The following is a 25363-nucleotide window of genomic DNA, read 5'->3' as shown; positions in this document are numbered from 1 at the left end:
TGGAGGCTCGGTTCACACCTATGCATTTTTGTATGCCTTTTGCGGAAAGGCACTACGGTCCATTTATCATGGTTTCCATGGGACACGTTCACATTTCTTCTTTTTTCAGCTGCTGCATTTTTTGGCTCAATAGACTTTAGTGCAGAAGCTGCAAACATGCATGTAGTGTGTCTTTTGCAGAAAAGTTACCTTGATTTTGCGTTTTTTAATCCACCCAACAACAAACCGGCCAAAAAAAGCATAAAGAATGCAAAACGTAAAATGCATCAAAAACACACGAAAAATTATTTTAAAAATGCACCGCAGAAACAAACTGCAAAAGCAAATTGCATAGACGTGAAGCAAGCCTTAGCTGTTTCTTTGGGCTGCCGTTCCCCTAAACTCCACAAGGTGGTGATCTCACGTCTAGATAGGAAGTCTCTATGGTAGACAGGAAGTGATGTCGGGTATATAGAGGAAGTTCCTGAGGTGGAGTAAAGCTGGAGAAAAGACGGAGGAGAACAGGAGATTTCCTTTCCCACGGCCATAGATACCTAAAAGCCCATGGTGAGGCAATAAGCACGTTGAGACCTTGATTGATATTGAGGTGAAATAAGGAAGGTGAGCGTGTTGGATGCACATGGGATGGAGGAACTGAAGAGATCACCATTACAGCACATGGGTGGAGGGTTTTTATGGATCCAGAACAGGAGATTGTAGATGGGACTTTATGTTTTTTTTTTATTAGGCCTCGTGCACACGGGGCGATTTTACAGCCGCTTTTACCAGCATCAAACTTTATTCTTAACACCTTTCCATGTACATGTAGCACTGACCCCCGAAGGAGCTGCTGGTTCTATTTGGGCTTACCGTTACCTCACCTGCTTGCTTCTCCGTCTTGGGGTTCCCGTGGTAGATGGCCCAAAGAATGTGGAAACTGACACTGAATCGTCATTTGGGTTATTTATTTAGAACAAAACAAAGTCTCTCAATAAAGGGTAGAGGGTTAGGAGTGAGTTCAGGCACTTAGATTGCAAGATGGAAGTCAAATCCAGAGAATAAAAACTGTTTCACAACTGGATTTAACAACCCCCGGATAGACCTCTCTCACTAGGCCTAGCAGCCGGTGGGATGCTCGAAAAAGTCTCTGCCACAGACTTGTGAGATGCACTTGAGCGATACTGAGGGATATGGATACATTTTAAGAACTGACATACGGTACCAGGTTCTCTCAGCCGATCCAGCGATACCATATGAGTGTTGATCCAGGTTGAGTCCTTCAACTAGTCAGAGAAACCAGCCTTGCGCACGGTCTTCTCCTGAAAGTGTCCTCCCCTGGGGTTCTTCAGTTGCTGGGCCTCTCCCTTCAGATGAGACAGCACCGGACCATCCTTGGATCAGTAGGCCCCCGAAATTCGCTCGGGCCTGTCCCTGCAGTTGCGTCGCCTTGGGCCAGCCGGCCCCGAGACACAGGATACATAGTTCTGCACCCCAGGCCAGGAAAGCCATGGGGCTGGGTCAGGAGGACCACCAGAACCAAACAGACAGAAAATAATCTCTCGCCAACATGGCGTCTGTACCTTAAATACCACCCCCCAGAAAACACTCCCACTGGGCTGGTTCCGAGAGATAAGTGGCATTCGATGCACCCAGCTAGACTGCGTTTCTACTCTTGCCGGCGGTGACAGTGACACCGGTCTAGGAGAACCCAGTGCAACCCAGCTGGACTGGTACTGAAACCAGAAATTTAGAGAAATAGTCCTGAAGCCCAACTGTGGCTTCGGGCAACTTAACTTTTCAAAAACAATAGCGCCTGCTCGTCAGGAGCCAGCGCTACATACACATAGGCTTTTAGGAGCTGTACGTCACATAGGCATTTTGAAGAAAAGAAAAACCCCAGGGCCATCATGTTCTGAAGACCAGTGCTACAGCGGTAAAAAAAAAAAAGTCTGACGCGGCTAAACGTGGCCGCATCAGGCGGTTTTTCTATTTGACATGTCAAAGTCAATGGTTCCCTATGAGAGCCGTCTTAACTGATCTGCATTTGAATCCATTGATTTCAATGGAAGTCCCATCCAGATCATGATGATCGGACTTGTGCTCTGAAGATCTTGGCGGGAAACTCCACGCCAAAAGTAAAAAAAAAAACAGAGTGTGGTCCTTCCCACAGATCCATACCAAGCCCTTTTGAGCCTTGTATGTACAGTATCTTGAAAGGGAACCTTATACCAAAATGAATAAAATGGCAGGGGGTTCCCCCCAAAACCATATCACACCCTTTGGTCTTGTATGGATTTTAAGGGGAACCCCCACGCTAACAAAAACAACAATGTGGGGTCCCCCACAAAATCCATACCAGACCCTTATCCAAGCACGCAGGTCAGGAAAGGGGGGATGAGCGAGTGCCCCCCCATATGGACCATACCAGGCCACATTCCCTCAACATGGGAGGGTGGGTTCTTTGGGGCAGGGGGTCTCTGTGCCCTCCACCCCACAGTATCTTGTCCCCATGATAATGGGGACAAGGGTCTCTTCCCCACAACCCTGGCTGGTGGTTGTGGGGGTATGCAGGCAAGGGGCTTATCGGAATCTGGAAACCCCCTTTAACATGTGCATAAGGGCTACATTGTACCCCTACCCAATCACCCCAAAAAAGCAGTGTAGTGTAGATAAAAACAAGAGATGGTTTTTGACAAGTCCTTTTTTAAAAATGAAGAATCTTCCCCGTCATAGCGGTATTCTTCCTTTTTTTTTTTTTTTCTCTCTCCAGTTGTGCATTCTTCCTCCACTGCTGGCCCGGTCCTCCTCTGATGCTGGCTCCCGTTGTTGTGCCAGATCCGTTCTGTGCTGGTTCTTATATAGCCATGGAGCGTGGCCATCCGGCGACGTCACCATGAGACTCCACACCTTGTGACATCACAAGAGGTGGAGTTGTGGCATCGCAAGGGGCGGGGGCTCATGGTGACATAACCAAATGGCTATATAAGAACCGGCAGAGGACGGAGCTGGCACATTGAAGGAAGCCATCATCAGAGGAGGACCAGGTTGGCAGCAGAGGAAGATCACCAGATTGAGAAGACCAGAGGAAGAAGATGCGTTGGAGCTACGATGGGGAACATTATTCATTTTTAATAAAGGACTTGTCAAAAACCATCTCTTGTTTTTATTTACACTATACTGCTTTTTTTTGGGGTGAATGGGTAGGGGTACAATGTACCTCATACTCATTCACATGGTAGAGCAGGATCTGGGCCCCCCCCTTGTTAAAAGGGGCTTCCAGATTTCAATAATCCCCCTGCTTGCAGATCCCTACAACCACCGACCAGAGTTGTGGGGAAGAGCAGGTCAGGAAAGAGGCGTTTGCTCATCTTCCCCTCCCCTCCTTTCCTGACCTGCTGGGCTGCATGCTTGGATAAGGGTCTGGTATGGATTTTGGGGAGGACCCCATGCTGTTTTTTTTGTTTTTCATTTTGGTGTGGGGGTCCCCTTCAAGATCCGCAGAGCACAAGTCGGATGCCACAAGTCATGATCTGGCTTGGATGCGACTTCCATTAAAATCAATGGGCTGAAAGTCCGAGAACGCGGAACACGGCGTGTGCCGATCCGAACGGGGTGACCCTTTCGGACCACGGATCAGCAACGACCCATTGCACCCCTAAATATATAAATATATATATATATATATATATATATATATATATATATATATATATTAGGGGTGCAACGGATCAAAAAACTCACAGATCGGATCGTTTTTCGGATCAGCAAATAATAATTTAATTTGCAAAAACCTGTGAAAATTCCACCACCATATAGTCCCCACTGTAATATCCACAATCTCCCCACTGTAATATCCATGTAATTTCCTCCAATGTAATATTGGCTGAGCATGGAGGAGTATGGCTGGGTATCGCAGAGTATTGGCAGGGTAAGTATTGGCAGAATATTGGCAGGGTAAGTATTGCAGGATATTGGCAAGCTTTGTTTACAAGTCATCTTTGTTTACAAGTGATCGATCCATCATTTGACGGAGCGATCACATTGTAAACGCAGACGGGTGCACCAAGGTGGCCGCCGCTCCGGAACTAGGCCGAAGCCGCGGCCTTTCCTAAGACCATGACCGCGGAGCGCTCCGCGGATTGCGGCGTGTGCCGATCCGAGCGGCGGTGCCGATCTGTTGCACCCCTAATATATATATATTTTATATTGGGACGATTCTCAACCAGGCAGGTTGAGGGACTCCAGTTTATTTGCTTATTTGGGAGGAAACTGGCTTTTCAGTTTCCTCATTGCTTACTAAAATCCATTTTGGGATCTGGAGCCTGGGGATTTCAAAGCGATCCGGGTGGGATGAAATCCCCAGTCCTGGATCCAGGTTTTGAGATACACCAGCATACTGACTGGTCAGGTGTGTGCTGGGCTATTTGTAGACACCTGACCATGGTTCTGGGCTCCACCCTCCTGAGGAGTCCAGGCAAGCAAGGGAGAAGTCTTGCACAGGTCGGTCTGTCAGAGCAGACAGAGGGTCCAAGCCTGTGGGCTGAAAAAGGAAGCTGGAAAAGAGTGCTGAGGTACTGGGTGTACAGGAACTCTGTTATAGAGCTGAGAGGGCTGAAGCATAAGTCTGAGCAGCAGTGCTGCGAAAAAGAGCCAGATGGCTTGGTATTTTTCGTTTTACTTTCATTGTTGCTGTGGAAAGCTGAAACCCCTGTGTAGGCAAGTCTTCTGTTATCGAACATTTTATTTCTTTAATAAAAGTGGGCCTACAAGCCTTTAAAATGGCATATCTGGCGAGGACTCAGCTCACTGGTAAGCTCTACTCTTAAGCTAAAACAACCCCTGATGTTTATATATATATATATATAACTGGCTGGGTCTTGTAAAGGAGGTGAAGATTCTCTTGGTAGTAGGTTATTATTTATAACTTATAAACTCATACTATATGGCGGGACTGTGATGCTATACTTTGGCTGTCACCCTGATCCTGCCCCTCCATTGGACTGCCCACTGGGTAGGGTCTCTGGGGCTCTCTGGAATGTGCCCCCATGTATGCACACACACACACACACATATATATATGTGTGTAGCGCAGCTTCTGAGGAAGAAGGTTACCCTTCAAAATGCGTCAACCAGCAGTGGTCTTTGTGTGCCCTCTTTCATCATTTGGAGACTGTGGCCATGACTTGAAGGCTTCTTACATTGCGGTTTCTTTCACATGTTTGTGAGTAGTTTTTACATTATCCTAATAAAACTCATCTAACGATAATGCACAAGGCTGGTGTGCCCTCTTTATCTATCGCTCTTTTGACTGCTAGGGCACCCCCATCCTGGAGGGCAGCAAGGCCTGAGACACTATCCATCTTGTATTGTACATCAACATATTTATGCGAAAGAGTGTTTGTTTTCAGGTGTCAGGATGTCACTGTCTATTTCTCCATGGAGGAGTGGGAGTATTTAGAAGGACACAAGGATCTCTACAAGGACGTCATGATGGACAATCAGCCGCCCCTCACATCACCGGGTAAGAGGAGACTTTATTGTAAAGGAGAGAGCAGTACGGAGGCTCCACCTAGATCCCCCATCATCTGATAAACACATAGAAACAATGTATTCAGTCAGTGTGTGTGTTTCCTACAGATGGATCCAGTAATGGGAACCCACCAGAGAGATGTCCCCGTCCTCTGTATTCCCGGGATTCCACACAGGAAGGTCACATCATCCCTCACCATCATCAGGTAGATGAGGAACAATCACTGATAGTATCATTAGGATCTGTATATTATCTACAATGTTACCTTTTGATGTCATTTTTATTATATATTTAGAGTGGAAACCTGAGAGATTCTAAAGTTGAAGTTAAGGAAGAGATAAAAAAGGAGGATGATGAGGATGGGTTGAAGGAGGAGTCGGAATTTCTAAAAGAACACAAAGATCTGTACCAGGACACCATGGTGGAGTCATCCAGCTACAGAAACCCACCAGAGAGATGTCCCCGTCCTCTGTATTCCCGGGATTCCACACAGGAAGGTCACACCATCCCCCACCATCATCAGGTAGATGATTGACAAGTATTGATAGTTGTGATTTATACACAGCATGTTTGTTACAATGAATGTTTTATTATATATTCAGAGTGGAAACCTCGGGGATGATAATATTGATGTTAAAGAAGAGTATAAAGAGGAGGATGAGGAGTATGGAGTGATGGAGGAGATTTCAGAAGGACACAAGGATATGATGGAGCCACCTAATACCAGGAACCCACCAGAGAGATGTCCCCGTCCTCTGTATTCCCGGGATTCCACACAGGAAGATCACACCATCCCTCACCATCATCAGGTAGATGATTGACAATTATTGGTAGTTCTGATTTATACACAGCATGTTTGTTACAATGAATGTTTTATTATATATTCAGAGTGGAAACCTCGGGGGTGATAATATTGAAGAGTATAAAAAGGAGGATGAGGAGTATGGAGTGATGGAGGAGTTTTCAGAAGGACTCTATTCCCGGGATTCCACACAGGAAGATCACATCATCCCTCACTGTTACAAGGTTGGTGGGACGGAGCTTGTAAAACACGCTTTTACAATCTGACAAGACCTACAAGTGTCAGATTGTAGGGGCATTTTAGCAGGTACAGAGCGGTGAAGTAATACCTAACAGAAAAGACTGACTGTAGTGGGGACACTGTGTATTGTTAGTAACCTGAGTACTTGGTGTATTTGTTGAGTACCTGTGTATTGAGTATTAGTGTCAGGAAGCTAGTTGTTAGTTAATATAGACATGGTTTAATCCCCAATCCTCATTAATTTTGTAGGTACAATGCTCGGCGTGTGTGCGTTCTTTGATCATCTAATCGAGGGTAAATACTGCTGTGCGAAATGTAAGCATGTTGTTTCCCTGAAAGCCCAGGTTCTGAATCTAGGGAAGCAACTGTCAACACTGAGAAGACTCTCCGTACTAAAAGATAGTTGGGACTGTACAAGGCGGGGGCCAGCACAGAGGCGAGTGGAGATAAAGAGGTGCAGGCACCAAAGCAGAGTAGATGGGTGACGGTCAGGATAGGTAGAGGGGGAAGTGCCAGGGAGGCCGATCCAGGGTAGGAGAATCCCAAATAAGTATACCCCATTGAGTCACATTGGTGAAACCGGTCAGGGACCAGCACTGCTGGAGCTGAATGACTCCCCTAGCTACCGGGGGAATAACTCCTCCAGTGAGGGTAGGAGTAAAGCCAAGGGAAGTTATAGATTTTGGTGGTAGGGGACTCAGTTCTTAGGACAGCGAGGACAATCTGTCACAATGACCTGAAGCGCTGCACTGTAAGTTGTCTACCAGACGCTCGGGTTCAGCACATCACAGATCTGGAGGACAGATTACTGGGAGGTGCTTGGGAAGACCCAGCTGTCACGGTGCACATTGGCACCCGTGACAAAGTCAGAGTTAGATGGAGTGTCCTAAAAAACGATTTTAGGGACTTGGGAGCTAAATTAAGGAAAAGGACCTCCAAGGTAGTAGTCTCAAAAATACTACTGGCACATCGAGCCACACCAGAAAGGCAGAGGGAGATTAGGGAAGTGAAAACATGGCTGAGGAGCTGGTGTAGTAAAGAGGGGTTTTAGTTTCTGGAGAACTGAGCCAACTTCAGTCGGTTACCAGCTCTATAGAGGGAGAGTGGAAATGTAGAGCTGATATCTGACATAATATGTGCTAAAACCATATAAACAATGAAGAAATGTGTAAACGGATCAAATAAGAAAGTGTATAAGTCCACAAAATGTCCATCCAGATAGTTGGTGAATCCTTCAAAAAATCAAAACCATTCGTGGATAAAAAAAGCCAGCAACAGACTGAACCTCTGAAGATAATGGCATCAATGAGGGTAGATAGAAATGGATACTCTTACCAGAGCTGTTGGACCTGCATGTCAGTGACACCAGATCATAAACGCATGGAAAGAAACAACCACACAGGAACAGGGTAGAAGATCACCGGGAATCCTCCGTCTGCATCGATCGATCCACAGCGTCCTCTGGAGACCCTTGCATGGCCAAATCCAGGATCGAGGGGTGGTCCAACGCCAATTTGTCACTCAGGGTGATCAATACACTCTTAGAGCAGGTGTTATGAAAAACATAAAAAGGACACAAGCTCCCAATGGTGTAGGTAAAAAAAAAAAAGATTGGCTTTTTATTTTCATAAAATACCAGCAAGTAAAGTAACGAAGCAAAAAATAAATAAAACAGTGATAACATGTCATAAAAAGCAATATGGGGAGCAGAGAAACCAGGCCCTACGTATTTCGTCCAAGATGGACTTCTACCGGGGCAATCCGGCTATAGAAGGGATGGACTGCACCTAAATGAGGAGGGTGCAGATCTGTTGGCAGTGAAGCTAAGCAAAAAGTAAGAGGGGTTTTTAAACTAGGCGACGGGGACCGTCCAGAGGTAGAGAGGGCCAGCATGGAACATATTCCAGAGGGTAGTACTGGGGTCATTAGTGGTAGGTTTACTAATGCACCTAGATCCGAGGTAACCAGACCTCCTATCACAATTTGGATTAGCGGCAAGAATGGGAAGTGTCATTATAATGGGGGATTTTAATTATCCAGACATAGACTGGGTGGAAGGAACCGTACATTCATCTAAGGCTCTTCAGTTCCTAAATGTCTTGCAGGACAATTTCATGGGTCAGATGGTACACGCACCAACTAGAAATAAATCATTACTGGATCTACTGATTACCAACAATACAGACCTGATCACGGATTTCAAAATATGGGGCAATTTGTTTTATAATTTAGGAAGTAGTGATCAAAGGTCAATTTGTTTTAGTATAAATCACACAAATGGGGAACATAAGGGGAATACAAAGACACTGAATTTCAAAAGAGCCAACTTCCCTAAACTACGATTCTTGGTAGCGGATACAAATTGGGATAACATCTTAGGACCAAAGAACACTGAGGAGAAATGGGTATGCTTTAAGAGCATATTAAATAAGGGCATTAACCAGTGCATCTCAATGGGAAATACATTTAAAAGAGCCAATAAAAGTCCTGGGTGGTTTAACCACAACGTATAAAAGCAAAGGAGAAGGCCTTCAAAAAATACAATCCTGCGGGATTATCATCAGCATTCCAACTTTACAAAGAATGCAACGAGAAATGTAAGGGTGCAATCAGGGCTGCTAATTGAACATGAGAGACACATAGTGGAGGAAAGTTAAAAAAAAAAAAAAAAAAAAAATCCCAAGAAATTCTTTAAGCACATAAATAGTAAGAAAGGGAAGTCAGATCATTTGTCTGATAAAGGATGATGGAGGGAATCCTGGTTACTAAGGATGGAGAGATGAGGAAGGTTTTTAATTTTATTCTTCTCCTCGGTCTTCACGAGGGAATCGGGGGGGGGGGGGGGGGCTTCAGTAACCAAAACTGCATTGTTTATCTTCACAACATGTCACAGGAAGCATTTGACACAGTTCTCCATAAACGTTAACTGTAAAAAATAAGGTCCGTTGGCATGGACCATAGGGTGAGTACATGGATTGAAAACTGGCTACAAGGGCGAGTTCAGAGGGTGGTGATAAATGGGAAGTACTCGGAATGGTCAGGAGTGGGTAGTGGGGTCCCCCAGGGTTCTGTGCTGGGACCAATCCTATTTATTTTATTCATAAATGACCTGGAGGATGGGGTAAACAGTTCAATGTCTGTATATGCAGACGATACTAAGCTAAGCAGGGCAATAACTTCTCCGCAGACTGTGGAAACCTTGCAAAAATATCTGAACAAATGAATGGGGTGGGCAACTACATGGCAAATCTAAAATAATGCATTTGGGTGGCAAAAATATGAATGTAATCTATACACTGTGGGGGAGAACCTCTGGGGGAATCTAGGATGGAAAAGGACCTGGGGGTCCTAGTAGGTGATAGGCTGGCTCAGCAACGGCATGCAATGCCAAGGCTGCTGCAAGGAAAGCAACCAACAGAATATTGGCATGCATTAAAAAGGGGATCAACTCCCCCTCTACAAGACTCTGGTCCAGCCGCACCTGGAGTATGCTGTCCAGTTCTGGGCACCAGTCCTCAGGAAGGATATTTTGGAACTGGAGAGAGTCCAGAGATGAGCAACAAAGCTAATAAAGGGTCTGGAGGATATTAGTTATGAGGAAAGGTTGCGAGCACTGAACTTATTCTCTCTGGAGAAGAGACGCTTGAGAGGGGATACGTTTTCAATATACAAATACCGTACTGGTGACCCCACAATAGGGAGAAAACTTTTCAGTGAAAGGGAATTTTACAAGACACGTGACCATTCACTAAAATTAGAAGAAAAGAGGTTTAACCCTAAACTACGTAGAGGGTTATTTACTGTAAGAGCGGCAAGGATGTGGAATTCCCTTCCACAGGCGGTGGTCTCAGCGGGGGGGGGCATCGATAGTTTTGAAAAAACTATTAGATAAGTACCTGAACGACCACAACATACAGGGATATACAATGTAATACCGACATATAGGTTGGACATGATGGACTTGTGTCTTTTTTCAACATCACCTACTATGTTACACTTATAGAGACAATGTGTGGATTTTTTTATGTGATGTCACAATAATAAAGCTTATATCTTACAGATGATATGTTCTAATTTTCTTGATTTAGAGTGGAGATCCAATGGATATAGAATTTGAGGTGAAATCAGAAGAAGAAGAGAGGTATGTGAGGGATGATCAGCAGTCTATGGAGGAGGATGGACTAAAGGGGACATTTATAGAGGAGGACACTCCTACAGAGATCAGCACAGGTGGGTCATTAACACTAAATACATTCCTCCACCCATACTGCTCACTGATTGGCCCAGAGTAGGGCGGGGACTGGGTGATATCAGCCTGTAATACCCTGGTCACTTTCCTGTGCTGTAAAAACAGGTGTATAGGTGCAGCAACCTTCCCACATAAAAGCTCCGTCCGGTGCTCAGACCTTGAGGCTGCTGACACCTAGAACGTACCAGAATAAGACGGATGGTCGGCACTCAGGATGACAACCAAAATTGTATTTCTTTATTAAATACATGTACAAAGATGTAAAAGAGTCTACGCGTTTTGGACGTTAGTCCTTAGTCATGGCTGATGGAAAAACAAATAAGTAACACTTAAATAGTGTATATAAAAGTCACATGATTTAACCAACACAGTTGCATTAAAAAGGCAAGAGGGAAAACCCGGCATGACTCTATGTCATGGAACACATCACAAAAAGTAGACCTATGCAAAAACCAGGCATATAAAAAGTGATCCACAATAGCATGCGTACTTTGTATTATTTCCAAAATGGAATATCATAAAAATAGTGGGTGCTACATAAAGATAATATTGCCTAGATGCTAATTAAAAAAATAAAATAAAAATTGCATGTGAAAAGGATGGCATATAAAAAGAAATCCAAAATAACATACATAATTACTAATGCTATTATCTCAAAACAGAACATCATAGTATCACTGGATGCTTCATGAGGATGACACTACCTGGACATAAAATAAAATAAATAATTTTTTTTATTTAGCTAGGGTTTCCTGAGCTGTGTTCCCCGTCCTGTATTTCTCTCGGATAATCTTTCTTCTCTATGCTACAGACACAATTTATGTATCTAGACTGGATTTATGGAGATTCTGGGGTTCAGCTGGCAGCAAAATGTTGATTTTCACCATAAGTGTTACTAGACCTAGGCACCTCGAAGCAGCAGATGACGGAGAGCCGTGTCTCCTCGTACTGCTAGACCTAAGTGCAGCGTTTGATACAGTAGATCACAACACTCTACTCGTCCGCCTCACAGAAGTAGCCGGAGTCCAAGACATAGATCTCCAATGGTTCGCGTCCTTCCTAGGAAATTGGTCACAGACAGTGAAACTAGGAAAATCCCTCTCCGAAACTCGGGCAGTCACCTGCAGAGTCCCTCAAGGCTCTCCTTTGTCACCCGTTCTCTTTAACATTTATATTCGCCCACTCCTCCAAATCATCAGATGCTCAGACCTTTGCTTCCACTCTAAGGCCGCGTATACACGGGCGGATTGTCTGTCCAACTTAGTCCGCTGAACAGTGTTTCAGCGGACAATCCGCTCGTGTGTGGGCTTCAGCGGACAGTCTGACGAACAAAGTCTTACGGAATTTCCATAAGACAGTCCGTTCAAACTTGGTTTTGTCCGTCCAAACTTGGTTTCAGCGGACAGTCCGCTCGTGTGTAGGCAAGTTGGACGGACTAAGTATGGCGCATGCTCAGAAAGGATTTACACGGCCGAAGGTTGCATTGCAGTGTATAGGACGTCGTTTTTCTAGTCCCGTCGTACGTGCTGTACACGTCATCACGCACGCTTTCAGCGGACTGTCTGCTCATCGTGTGTGGTCAAGTCCGTTCATGCAAATTTTGAACGGACTGTCTGTCGGATTGTCTGCCGAACTTAGTTGGGCAGACAATCCGCCCGTGTGTACGCGGCCTTACGCTGACGACACATGACTTTATTTCCGGATCAATGGAAAAAAAGATCACCAACAACAACTTGAAAACTGCCTAAAATCAATAGAGGACTGGATGACCACTAACTCCCTCCAGCTGAACGAATCAAAAACAGAGCTTCTTATCTTACACCCAAACTATAAGCCCGCAACCAAAACCTCCTGGTCTCCAATAACCGTCTTTGGGCAGACTATCTCCCCAAAGACCAAAGCCAAGAGTCTCGGGGTTATTTTAGACGCACAAATGTCAATGGATGCGCAAATAGGAGCAGTAGTCAGTGGATCTCACCATCTGCTGCGCATGCTTCGCAGACTCGTCCCTTTTATCCCAAAGAATGACAAAGCAGTGGTAGTCGGAACAATCATCAATTCGCGATTGGACTACGCAAACTCGCTTTACATAGGATTACCTCAATATCAACTTGCGCGATTACAACTGATCCAAAACACGGCGGCAAGGCTGATAACAGGAAAAAAACCCTGGGAATCCATCTCTCCTTCACTGAGGAGCTTACATTGGCTAACCGTAAAAAATCGGATCACGTTCAAGACCCTTTGCCTCACCCATAAATGCGTGCATAGAGAAGTTCCGCAATACCTAATGGAGAAAAGAAATCATTACACACCAAACCGCAGTCTTCGATCAGCCAACAAAAACCTCCTCCTCGTGCCCAAAGCCCGGTATAAATCCAAGGGGGATCGGAGATTCGCTGTCCAAGGGCCTCGGCTATGGAATGCTCTACCAATCAACATCCGTCTGGAAGAAAATCACCTGGCTTTTAGGTAAAAACTTAACACCTTCCTCTTTTAGCAGATGATCAAGGCTCGCCACAGCGCCTAGAGGCAATTCAGTTCGCATTGTGCGCTATACAAGTATTTCATTCATTCATTCATTCACCTGGGGTATGTGCTTTGGGTCTTCTAGCAAGATCTCCAGCAGAAGAATTCTCGCAGGGTTACTTGCTCTGTTGTCTGCTGGCTGTGCCGGGTGGAGGGATATGTCTGTATAGTCTCAGACCCAAGTCACTGAGTTCAGTCTCAGGAGATGGGAGGCAGCAGTGTGGGACCTCTGCAACTTGTAAGCGTTTAAGCTTCCACTAATTACTGAATACCAATATTATGAGTCCTGACCATTACACTGTATCATTTATATTGTACATGACATACTCCTGACCCCTGCACTATATACTCTATGTTGTACATAAAATACTCCAGACACTTGCACTATATACTGTAGTCTGTCAGCCCTCAAATTTTCCACTCGCATTTTGTGAGGGCTGGCAAGCATGGGCTGCCGGGGGGGGCGAGCCTTGCCAGTATGCGGGATTGTATGGAAGAAAAGTTCTAAAGAGAAGAAAGGGAAAACTGTGCTATCTGCAATATCAAATTGGCTGCCTGCACAACAGAAACTCTGTAAAATAACATGAACGATAAAATAATAATAATAAAGTGTGGAGCTTCTCAAAATGTGTGTATGATACACAATCCGTGTCAAAATCCACTGTGCAAATATTGGTGTAGCTATGCTCAATATTAACATCGATGATCAGAGCAAATATGCAAACAAACAATAAATAGAATAAATTGCATAAAGTACAAGGTGAAAAAGATACAATGATAACTACTGTACGTAAATGGAGACAATCGTGTGAATCAAAAAAACTAAGCGTGTGAAGAAGTCCCGAAAAGTGTTGAAAATAAATTAAAGTGTCTGCATGAGTTGTCTGAAGATACCCACCACCTTATGGAAAAAGGCTTACCGGATGCAATGGACCCAACTAGGCGTATGCCCAATGAGTCTCAAAGGCTTGCTGGTGAACTTACCGGATGCAATGGACCCAACTAGGCGTATTCACCAGCAAGCCTTTGAGACTCATTAGGCAATTACACCTGGGGACATAGCGACTCTGAACTTCAGTACATGTCGAAAAATAAGCAGGATTCTTCACCAAATTGATTCTGAGGAACTCCAACAAAAGTATAGCAGCCGGTACACACTGTGGTTCTTCCCAAAATTACATAGACCGAGAGGGAGAAAAAGAAAAATAGAGCGTGATACCATAGATAAAATTGCTTATTGAATATAAAAATGGGTACTCGCATGTGAGAAGACATACAAAGCGTATAAATTAAAATCTGGCAACGCAGTGGCATCAGCAAACCTCCTTCCGGCGCGTTTCGCCTTATTAAGGCATCATCTGGGGTTGTATGAAAGCTGTTCTCCCAGCGATCGCGGAGGGCAAGAGAAAAGAGAGCAGGCAGCCGTATGATCAGGGTGCCAAGGAACATCACGGCTTTCATTTCAATTGCTGTGCGTTCCCCGCACTCGCTGTCACATACATACTAGGTGAGGTTGAAAAAAGACACAAGTCCAACCCATGAGTGTGATTATGTCAGAATTACATTGTATATCCCTGTATGTTGCAGTCATTCAGGTGCTTATCTAATAGTAACTATTGATGCCCCGCCCCCCTCGCTGAGACCACCGCCTGTGGAAGGGAATTCCACATCCTTGCCGCTCTTACAGTAAAGAACCCTCTATGTAGTTTAAGGTTAAACCTCTTTTCTTCTAATTTTAATGAGTGGCCACGAGTCTTATTAAATTCCCTTCCGCAAAAAAGTTTTATCCCTATTGTGGGGTCACCAATACGGTATTTGTATAATGAAATCATATCCCCTCTTAAGCGTCTCTTCTCCAGAGAGAAAAAGTTCAGTGCTCACAACCTTTCCTCATAACTAATATCCTCCAGACCCTTTATTAGCTTTGTTGCCCTTCTTTGTACTCACTCCATTTCCAGTACATCCTTCCTGAGGACTGTACTGGAAATACAGCACATACAGCCCCTCCTCTTTATCCGGGGACTTTGATAGACAGATCACCTGTCCAATCCAGTGTGACATATATCAAAGTTTCCCGGCCAGGAGGAGGGGCTGTATGTGACTGTGAGTGGAGGGAAAACACAGCAATTGAAATAAAAACTGTGATGTTCCTCGCTGCTCTGATCATCAGGCTGGAAATCCTCTTTCTTTACTCTCTCTCTGCACAGGTAGGCTGCATTGATGGAAATGGGCAGGCTGCATTGGTGGGCACGGATGAAGTTGTTGTTAATATTTTTTATTTTTAGGACTTAGGCTCAGGGGCCAAGTCCACTCCCCACACTACTGCTTACTTGGCTGCTGTATATAGTGTAATTATGTATGAAGAAAAATTTGGCAGGTTGGTTAGTGGCTTGCAGGTGGTGTATTTGAGAGATGGAGAGATATATATATATACACATACTACACTCTGCATTTAGATATTCAGTGTAGACTCTATATTTAATCAATACAGGCAGGGGGAACCCTGCGCCAAATTTTTTTTTTTAAATGGCATGGGGGTCACCCCAAAACCCATACCATGCCCTTCAGGTCTGGTATGGATTTTAAAGGGAACCCCATGCCAACATTTAAAAAAAAAAGAAGGCGTGCCCCCCCAAAGTCCACACCAGACCCTTATCCGAGCATACAACCTGGCAGGGTGCAGGAAAAGGGGGGAAGAGAGAGTGTCTTCCCCCCCCTCCTGAACCGTACCAGGCCACATACCCTCAACATGGGGATGGGGACAAGGGCCTCATCCCCACAACCCTTGCCCAGTGGTTGTGGGGGGCTTATCGGAACATGGAAAGCCCCAGATCCCACCCCCCACCTATGTGAATGGGTATCGGGTACATTGTACCCCTACTCATTCACCAAAAAAAGTGTCAAAAATGTAAAAATTACAGCAGACAGTTTTTGACAATTCCTTTATTAAAAAGCGCCCGGAGGTCCCGAAAAATATTTTTTTAAAAACGGAAAAACTTTGCCTCCTTGGAAGGCTTCCCTGTGACTGACATCTTTTTGCTTTGACAGCTGTTATATAAGCAAGGGCGGGGCCACCCACTGATGTAAACAGGTGACCCGACCCCCACTGATGTCACATCCATCACATGACATCAGAAGGGGCGGGGTCGCTCAGTTGCATCACTCAGTAGCCACGCCCTTGCCTATATAACAGCTGCCAAAGCAAAAAAACGGCAGTCGCGGGGAAGGCATGGAGGCAAAGTTTTTCATTTTTATGGGACCATCGGGTGCTGTGATTGACAATGGATTTACATTGCGGGGCACTTTATTAAAAAAAAAAAAAAAAAAAAAAAGGAATTGTCAAAAACCATCTGCTGTCGTTTTTACTTTTTTTACACTTTTTTTGGTGAATGGGTAGGGGTACAATGTACCCCTACTCGTTCAAATAGGGGGGGTGGGATCTGGGGTGCCCCTTGTTAAAGGGGGCTTCCAGATTCTGATAAGCCACCCACAGACCTCCACAACCACTGGGCAAGGGCTGTGGGGATTAGGCCCTTGTCTCGTCAACATGAGGCAAATCGTTCTTTCAACGATTTTTATCTATATTGCCAGGATTCGGAAATACATTACAGCTGCGAGCAATTTGAAATGACATTTTTTCTTTTAGAAATGTAGTTTTGCTGTGGTACTGTAATAAATGTCAGAAAAATGCTCTTCTTTACAGGCAGACTAAGGGGACCCCCCGGGCATGATATTTAAAGGAATATTTCATTTTTATTGTTTCACTTTAAGCATTATTAAAATCACTGCTCCTGAAAAAAAAAATGGTGCTTTTTATAACTTGCATGTAAGCCTTTAAAATTAGCACTTTTGATTTTTCATGTTCGTGTCCCATAGACTTTAACGGTGTTCACACAAATGTTTTGTCTGTTCACATGTTCTGCTGCAAACTGGGGGGGTTGTTCAGCTCATTCCTAGTTGGGAAGATGGCAATGAGTGATAGAGGGGGAGGGGACACTCGTCCTATAATCCCCTCATCACTGTCACTCCTATAAAAGACAGTTCTCCTTGTTTCCTCACTCTCTGACTAAGGTCCATGAATAAAGAAATGATCTGGTAGGAGATCAGAGGATCCATTTACTAGTTACCTTGAGGGGGGAATTGTGAGTTCCTCAGAGACAAAGCTGCCTGATGTGGGCGGAGTCCTGGTTTAGGGGAACCAATCAGCTCATGTCTAGTAATAATCTTTGTATTTCTATTTTAGTAGATGGACGGGAGATGAGGAAAACCTCAGAGGATTGTCTCACTTTGTCTCCAGACTGTAAAGTAGAAGATGAGGACATCACACAGTATAGTCCAGGAGAAAACCCGACTACCTCAAATGTCCATCCGGCACCACACAGTGTAGATGGACCATCGTATTCCTCTTATCCTGAGGAACCTCAGACTGTGAGGGACGGGGCCGTCCTTCCAACAGAGAAGAGGTTTTCCTGTACTGAGTGTGGGAAGTGTTTCCATTCTAAATCCAAACTTAATGTGCATATAAGATCTCACACACTGGAGAAGCCATTTTCCTGTCCTGAGTGCGGGAAATGTTTTACACAAAAATCATATCTGGTCCCACATCAAAGGCTTCACACAGGGGAAAAAACGTACTTCTGTTCTGAGTGTGGGAAATGTTTTTCAGACAAGTCCAGTTATTACACACATCAAAGACGTCACACAGGTCCGAAGCCATATTCCTGTCCTGAGTGCGGGAAATGTTTTTTATTAAAAGCAAAATTTGTCACAGATCAGAGGTCCCACACGGGGGAGAAGCCATATTCCTGTCCTGAGTGCAGAAAAAGTTTTTCAGATAAATCCAATCTTTACAGACATCAGAAATCGCATATGTCTGCAAAGCCTACAAGTCCTAAATGTGGGAAATCTTTTTCACAGATGTCCCTTCTTTACACACATCGGAGATCTCACACAGAACACAAGCCACATTCCTGTTCTGAGTGTGGGAAATGTTTTTCAAGGAAGTCCAGTCTTTACACACATCAAAGATTGCACACAGGTGAAAAGCCGTATTCCTGTCCTGAGTGCAGGAAATGCTTTTCACGGAAGTCCAATCTTTACACACATCAGAGGTCTCATACGGGAGAGAAACCGCATTCCTGTCGTGAGTGTGGGAAATGTTTTTCAAGGAAACATGATCTTTACAGACATCAGAGTTCTCACACGGGGGCAAAGTCACTTTTCTGTTCGGAGTGCGGGAAATGTTTTGTAACAAATGCAGATCTTGTCAAACATCAAAGGTCTCACACAGGGGAAAAGCCATATTCCTGTCCTGAGTGCAAAAAATGTTTTTCAGTGAAGTCCAATCTTTATAAACATCAGAAATCTCACACGGGAGAGAGGCCGTATTGCTGTCCTGAGTGTGGGAAATGTTTTTCACAGAAGTCCCATCTTTACACACATCAGAGATCTCACACGGGGGAGAAACCACTTTCCTGTCCCGAGTGTGGGAAATGTTTTTCACAGAAGTATCATCTTCACAGACATCAGAGATCTCACACAGGGGAGAAGCCACTATCCTGTCCTGAGTGTGGGAAATGTTTTTCACAGAAGTACCATCTTCACAGACATCAGAGATCTCACACAGGGGAGAAGCCACTATCCTGTCCTGAGTGCGGGAAATGTTTTTCACAGACGTCCCACCTTCACAGACATCGGAGATCTCATGTGGGGGAGAAGCCACGTTCCTGTCCTGAGTGAGGGAGTTGTACCTTGCTGAAGTCCTGTCTTCCTGTACATCAGGTATACCACACAACCCTTGAGGTGTATTAGTGCCTTGAGTGTGGGAAATGTCTTCTATATGAATGTTGCTGGACATCACAGCTCTCAGGTGGGGAAGAAGCACATCCTGATATACACCTCAGATATACTCCATGGCTGATTTTCATCATGTAAGAAACGGTTCATAAGGATATTATATATGTATAATATATAAGATATTATTAATCAAGATTTATATAGTGGCAACACTTTGCGCAGCACTTTACAATATAAAGGGAGACTGTACAGTTACAATAAAATAAAAATGGGCCCTGCTCATAAGAGCTTAAATCTATAAGGTGGGGCAGGTGGTACAAAGGGTTATAACACTAGGGAAAGATCTGATGGAAGTGATAAAAAGTTAGTTGGAGATAGGTAGGCTTTCCTGAAGGAGTGAGCTTTTAGGATTCGCCTGAAGGCAGCCAGAGATAGGAGATAGCCAGACAGACTAAAGTAGGGAGTTCCAGAGGATGGGAGAGGCTCTGGAGATGGTCATGTGAGGAGGAGACTAGAGCAGGAGGTCTTGAGAGGACAGTTTGTGTGATATTTAGAGACAGGATGAGTGATGTAGGTGGGGGCTGAGTTGTGGATGGCTTTGTATGTTATTGTTAGTAATTGGAGGGATTGTCAGAGAGGGGCAGCAGACACGGATTGGAGGGATTCTCAGAGAGGGGCAGCAGACACGGATTGGAGGGATTCTCAGAGAGGGGCAGCAGACACGGATTGGAGGGATTGTCAGAGATGGGCAGCAGACACGGATTGGAGGGATTGTCAGAGAGGGGCAGCAGACACGAATTGGAGGGATTGTCAGAGAGGGGCAGCAGACACGGATTGGAGGGATTGTCAGAGAGGTGCAGCAGACACGGATTTGAGGGATTGTCAAAGAGGGGCAGCAGACACGGATTGTCAGAGAGGGGCAGCAGACACGGATTGGAGGGATTGTCAGAGATGGGCAGCAGACACGGATTGGAGGAATTGTCAGAGAGGGGAAGCAGACACGGATTGGAGGGATTGTCAGAGAGGGGCAGCAGATACGGATTGGAGGGATTGTCAGAGAGGGGCAGCAGACACGGATTGGAGGGATTGTCAGAGAGGGGCAGCAGACACGGATTGGAGGGATTGTCAGAGAGGGGCAGCAGACACGGATTGGAGGGATTGTCAGAGAGGGGCAGCAGACATGGATTGGAGGGATTGTCAGAGAGGGGTGGCAGACACGGATTGGAGGGATTGTCAGAGAGGGGCAGCAGACACGGATTGGAGGGATTGTCAGAGAGGGGCAGCAGACATGGATTGGAGGGATTGTCAGAGAGGGGCAGCAGACACGGATTGGAGGGATTGTCAGAGAGGGGCAGCAGACACGGATTGGAGGGATTGTCAGAGAGGGGCAGCAGACACGGATTGGAGGGATTGTCAGAGAGGGGCAGCAGACACGGATTGGAGGGATTGTCAGAGAGGGGCAGCAGACACGGATTGGAGGGATTGTCAGAGAGGGGCAGCAGACAAGGATTGGAGGGATTGTCAGAGAGGGGCAGCAGACACGGATTGGAGGGATTGTCAGAGAGGGGCAGCAGACACGGATTGGAGGGATTGTCAGAGAGGGGCAGCAGACACTGAGATTTTGGTAAAGTGGATAAGTCTGGCAGCAGCATTTATGATAGACTGAAGAGGGTATAGCCTATGGGGAGGTAGGACTATGAGAAGAGAAATGCAATAGTGAAGGTGAGCGATAACAAGGGAGTGAATGAGTAGCTTGATGTTTTCATTAGTTATAAAGGGGGGATTTTAGAGATGTTACAGAGGTGAATCCTACAAGCTTTTGACAGCGATTGGATTTGGTTCTGAAATGACAGGTCAGAGTCCAGGATTACTCCTAGTATCCTGGCATGGGGGCAGGGATTGATGGCTGCATTATTGACCTTGATGGAAAAGTCATAAAGGGGGGCATGGGGGAATGTTACCAGCGAGAGATTTCGTTTAACCACTTAAGACCCGGACCATTTTCCAGCTAAAGGACCAAGCCCCTTTTTGCGATTCGGCACTGCGTCGCTTTAACTGACAATTGCGCGGTCGTGCGACATGGCTCCAAAACAAAATTGACGTCCTTTTTTTCCCACAAATAGAGCTTTCTTTTGGTGGTATTTGATCACCCCTGCGGTTTTTATTTTTTGCGCTATAGACAAAAAAGAGTGCCAATTTTGAAAAAAAAACGCATTATTTTTTACATTTTGCTATAATAAATATCCCCCAAAAATATCTAAAAAAAACATTTTTTTCCTCAGTTTAGGCTGATACGTATTCTACATATTTTTGGTAAAAAAGAAAATCACAATAAACGTTTATTGATTGGTTTGTGCAAAAGTTATAGCGTCTACAAAATAGGGGATAGTTTTATGGCATTTTTATTAATAATTTTTTTTTTACTAGTAATGGCGGCGATCAGCGATGTTTATTGTGACTGCGACATTATGGCGGACACGGACAATTTTGACACATTTTTGGGACCATTGGCATTAATACAGCAATCAGTGCAATTAAAAATGCACTGATTACTGTAAAAATGTCACTGGCAGTGAAGGGGTTAACCACTAGGGGGCAGTGTAGGGGTTAAGTGTGTGTGTGTTTTTTTAACTGTAGGGGGCATGGCTTGGTGCCTGTGAAGTCACTGATCGTCTTTCCCTATAACAGGGAACAGAAATCAGTGAAAGCCTCAGTAGGAAGCACGAGGAGAGGTTTGTTTACACTTACCTCTCCTCGTTCTTCAGCTCTGTGACCCGATCGCAGGACACCGGCGGCGATCAGGTCCCGTGGCCACGGTATGAGGCGTGGCTTGGCGCCTGTGACGTCACTGATCGTCTTTTCCTATAACAGGGAAAAGACGATCAGTGAAAGCCTCGGTAGGAAGCACGAGTAGAGGTTTGTTTACACTTACCTCTCCTCGTTCTTCAGCTCTGTGACCCGATCGCGGGACACCGGCAACAATCAGGTCCCGTGGCCACCGTATGAGGCGTGGCTTGGCGCCTGCGATGTCACTGATCGTCTTTCCCTATAACAGTGAACAGACGATCAGTGAAAGCCTCGGTAGGAAGCACGAGGAGAGGTTTGTTTACACTTACCTCTCCTCGTTCTTCAGCTCTGTGACCGGATCGCGGGACACCGGCGGTGATCAGGTATCGCGGCCACAGTCACTGTAGGAGGCGTGGCTTGGCGCCTGTGACGTCACTGATCGTTTTTCCCTATAACAGGGAACAGACGATCAGTGAAAGCCTCAGTAGGAAGCACGAGGAGAGGTTTGTTTACACTTACCACTCCTCGTTCTTCAGCTCTGTGACCCGATCGTGGGAGACCGACGGCGATCAGGTCCCGCTGTCGCGGAGCTCGGGACTGGGTCGCGAGTGCACCGGCGGCTCGCTCACAACCCATGGCTGGGCACTTAGGGCTTGTGCCCAACCATGCCATTCTGCTAATGTACATTGGCGTGAGGCGGTCCTTAAGCGTTTAAGGAAGTGGTGCAACATCCATGCTAATATTTCAGTTCGTAAGTAATACGAGAGCAGACTAAAGGAGTGAGGTGAGGAGTAGACAGATAGATTTGGGTGTCATCGGTGTAGAGATGGTATTGGAAGCCGTGGGTGGTTATCAAGGGAGGAGGTGTAGATAGAGAAGGGGTCCAAGAGCAGAGCCTTGGGGGACCCCCACAGAAAGAGGAAATGGAGAGGAGACAAAGTTGTAGGTAAAAGTGAAGGAGCGCTGTGATAGGTAGGAGGAGAACGAGCATAAAGCGGAATCTTGGAGGCCAAGGGAACGGAGTTTATTAAGGAGAGGGTGGTCAACAGTATCCAAGGCCCCAGAAAGGTCATCTAGTAGGAGTATGGAGTAGTGGCCATTGGTTTTCGCAGTTAGTAAATCGTGAGTTTTATTAGGGCAGTTTCTGTGGAGTGCTACGAGCGAAAGCCAGACGGTAAGGGGTCAAGAAGTTTTTTTTTCAGAAAGGTAGGTGCTCAGACGGGTGTAGACTAAGCATTCTAAAAGTTGAGGTGAACGAGAGCAATGAGATGGGTCTTAAGTTGTTCAGGTTGGTGGGGTTCAGTGAGGGCTTTTTAAGTATGGGGGTGATCAGTGCATGCTTTAGAAGGGAGGGGAAGGTGCCAGTAGAGAGGGAGATATTGAAGGTGTGAGGGAGCGTAGGATAGAAGAAGGGGGTGTGCAAAAAGGAAGGAGGAAGAAATTCCTACCAAGAAGGACACATCTCTGGAACACCACGGTTGAGTAAAAATATATTTTATTGTAGAAAAAGCAAAAAGCCAGACTGTAAAGGGTCAAGAAGGTTTTTTTTCAGAAAGGTAGGTGCTCAGACGGGTGTAGACTAAGCATTCTAAAAGTTAAGGTGAACGAGAGCAATGAGATGGGTCTTAAGTTGTTCAGGTTGGTGGGGTTCAGTGAGGGCTTTTTAAGTATGGGGGTGATCAGTGCATGTTTTAGAAGGAAGGGGAAGGTGCCAGTAGAGAGGGAGAGATTGAAGGTGTGAGGGAGCGTAGGATAGAAGAAGAGGGTGTGCAAAAAGGAAGGAGGAAGAAATTCTTACCAAGGACACATCTCTGGAACACCACGGTTGAGTAAAAATATATTTTATTGTAGAAAAAGCACCATGATTAACAAACAACAAGAATTCCAGTGAAGAAATCCATTCAACCCAACAGTCACACTTATAAATGATCTTCCATACTAAAATGAATTCGATTGTAAAGGGAAAATGTTTAACCACTTCAATACCGGGGGGGGGCACTTATACAACTTCCTGCTCACAACAATTTTGAGCTTTCAGAGCTGTCGCACTTTGAACAACAATTGTGCGGTCATGCTACACTGTACCCTAACTATATTTTTATCATTTTGTTCCCACAAATAGAGCTTTCTTTTGGTGGTATTTGATTACCTCTTTGCTAAACAAATAAAAAAAGACCGAACATTTTGAAAAAAATTAAAGTTTTGGTTTTGTTCCTGTGGTAAAGAACTCCTGGGGCAGGTGAAGCTGCCAGAACGTATGGCCCGGTCAAGTTCCTCACCAAGGACTCAGGGCAGTGGAAGGTTGGTGAGTGCTACCACAGTGGAAGGGCTGGATGTGCCAGGAAGTCTGTGAGGGAACTTTGCTTCTACACAGTCATTAGCAAGGTCTTCATCATACACACAGTGAATGATGAAGAGTCCTGGATCAGAGAAGAGACTGTGGGGGATCTGTGTCAAATCTGTGTGGCCTGAGGGCACAGGATTTGCAAGTTGGGCTGGCTGGCAACAATAGTCAACCATCCAAACACATGCTTTTAAGCTACTAGGCCTCCGGGCAGAGGTACTGCAGGCCTCAGGTCCAGTAGCAGTGAGCAACCAGAGCCTGCTTAGTGGCTTATTCAGAGGGGGTCCTTATTTCTCAAAAGAAGATGTGACATTACTTTAACTCAGGAAACAAGTTTGTGCAGGAGGAGAAAGAATTCTGAGACCATCACTTTTACACGGTCCAAATTGATGTGTTCATCTTTCACACGGTGATGGATGCAGAACTCTTGGAAGGAATAGTCTGCGGAAGTTAAGTAGAGGAGGACCAACAGTCTGCATGGAGATGCAGGAGATTCGTTTTCAGTATATATGCACATCCAATCTTCTGGCACTAACTAATGTGCTGTTGTGCTTAAATCTTAAAATATGATGGCAATTGTAGATTCTATGGGCAACCCATATCCCTATCCAAGTTGTACCCCCCAATAAAACAACAAAACCATAAAAAGACTGCTCATTGTCTCTGCAAGTGATGTATGAAGTCTGGCAGCGGGGTGAATTGGTGGATTGTTTGTTACTAGCGGCAACTACACCTCTACATTTTTTTTTCCTGAAATTTGCTATATTTCTGAGTGAAGCCATACAAGCTGTGTGAAAGGGTCCAATGGTCCATGTGTATGAAGGGAAAGATGGCCAGCTCCATCCCTCTGACTGCTCAATCTACACTGAGACAAGTGGAGACATTGTTTGGAACCTGACATCTCCACTATTCATTCAATGGCACCACCTCTACCTGGATAACTTCTACACAAGACTGCCCCTTTTCCACCACCTTTACCCCCCAGAAAAACATGGTTCAGTCCGAAAACCTGAGCACATCCATGATTATAATCTGTTCATTGGGGGGTGTGCATTGCCCCCACTAGGGGTACTAAAGTATCGATTTACCTTTTCCAATTTGGTGATT

The 25363-nt window shown here is 45.2% G+C and overlaps 2 protein-coding genes across 3 annotated transcripts in view; one reads left to right on the top strand and one right to left on the bottom strand.

The window, feature by feature from the left end:
- The window catches only part of LOC143986892 (uncharacterized), a 133079-nt gene that overhangs the window by 18112 nt on the left and 89604 nt on the right, over nt 1-25363 (bottom strand). The gene's annotated exons all lie outside the window — the stretch shown is intronic.
- On the top strand, nt 459-24904 carry LOC143989553 (uncharacterized). Of its 2 annotated transcripts, XM_077489729.1 has the most exons (8): nt 459-600; nt 5388-5500; nt 5617-5714; nt 5805-6032; nt 6112-6318; nt 6398-6535; nt 10640-10781; nt 17573-24904. In XM_077489729.1, the coding sequence occupies exons 2-8, from the start codon at nt 5416-5418 to the stop codon at nt 19066-19068; spliced, it is 2394 nt and encodes a 797-aa protein (XP_077345855.1). In that variant the 5' UTR covers nt 459-600; nt 5388-5415; the 3' UTR covers nt 19069-24904. The 2 variants fall into 2 exon arrangements, with proteins under 2 accessions (XP_077345855.1, XP_077345856.1); XM_077489730.1 differs by lacking the exon at nt 5805-6032.

Source organism: Lithobates pipiens, unplaced genomic scaffold, assembly GCF_037356315.1.
Source record: "Lithobates pipiens isolate NorthernLeopardFrog02 unplaced genomic scaffold, aLitPip1_a1.2 Scaffold_18, whole genome shotgun sequence".
NCBI lineage: Eukaryota > Metazoa > Chordata > Amphibia > Anura > Ranidae > Lithobates > Lithobates pipiens.
Note: the sequence above shows the minus strand (reverse complement) of the source record. Positions and strands in the feature narration are given on the sequence as shown.

Coding starts and splice junctions, on each gene's coding strand:
- LOC143989553 (XM_077489729.1), top strand. CDS start 5,416: ATGGAGGAGTGGGAGTATTTAGAAGGACACAAGGATCTCTACAAGGAC. Junction 5,501..5,616: donor GCCGCCCCTCACATCACCGG/GTAAGAGGAGAC, acceptor TGTTTCCTACAG/ATGGATCCAGTAATGGGAAC. Junction 6,319..6,397: donor CCATCCCTCACCATCATCAG/GTAGATGATTGA, acceptor TTATATATTCAG/AGTGGAAACCTCGGGGGTGA.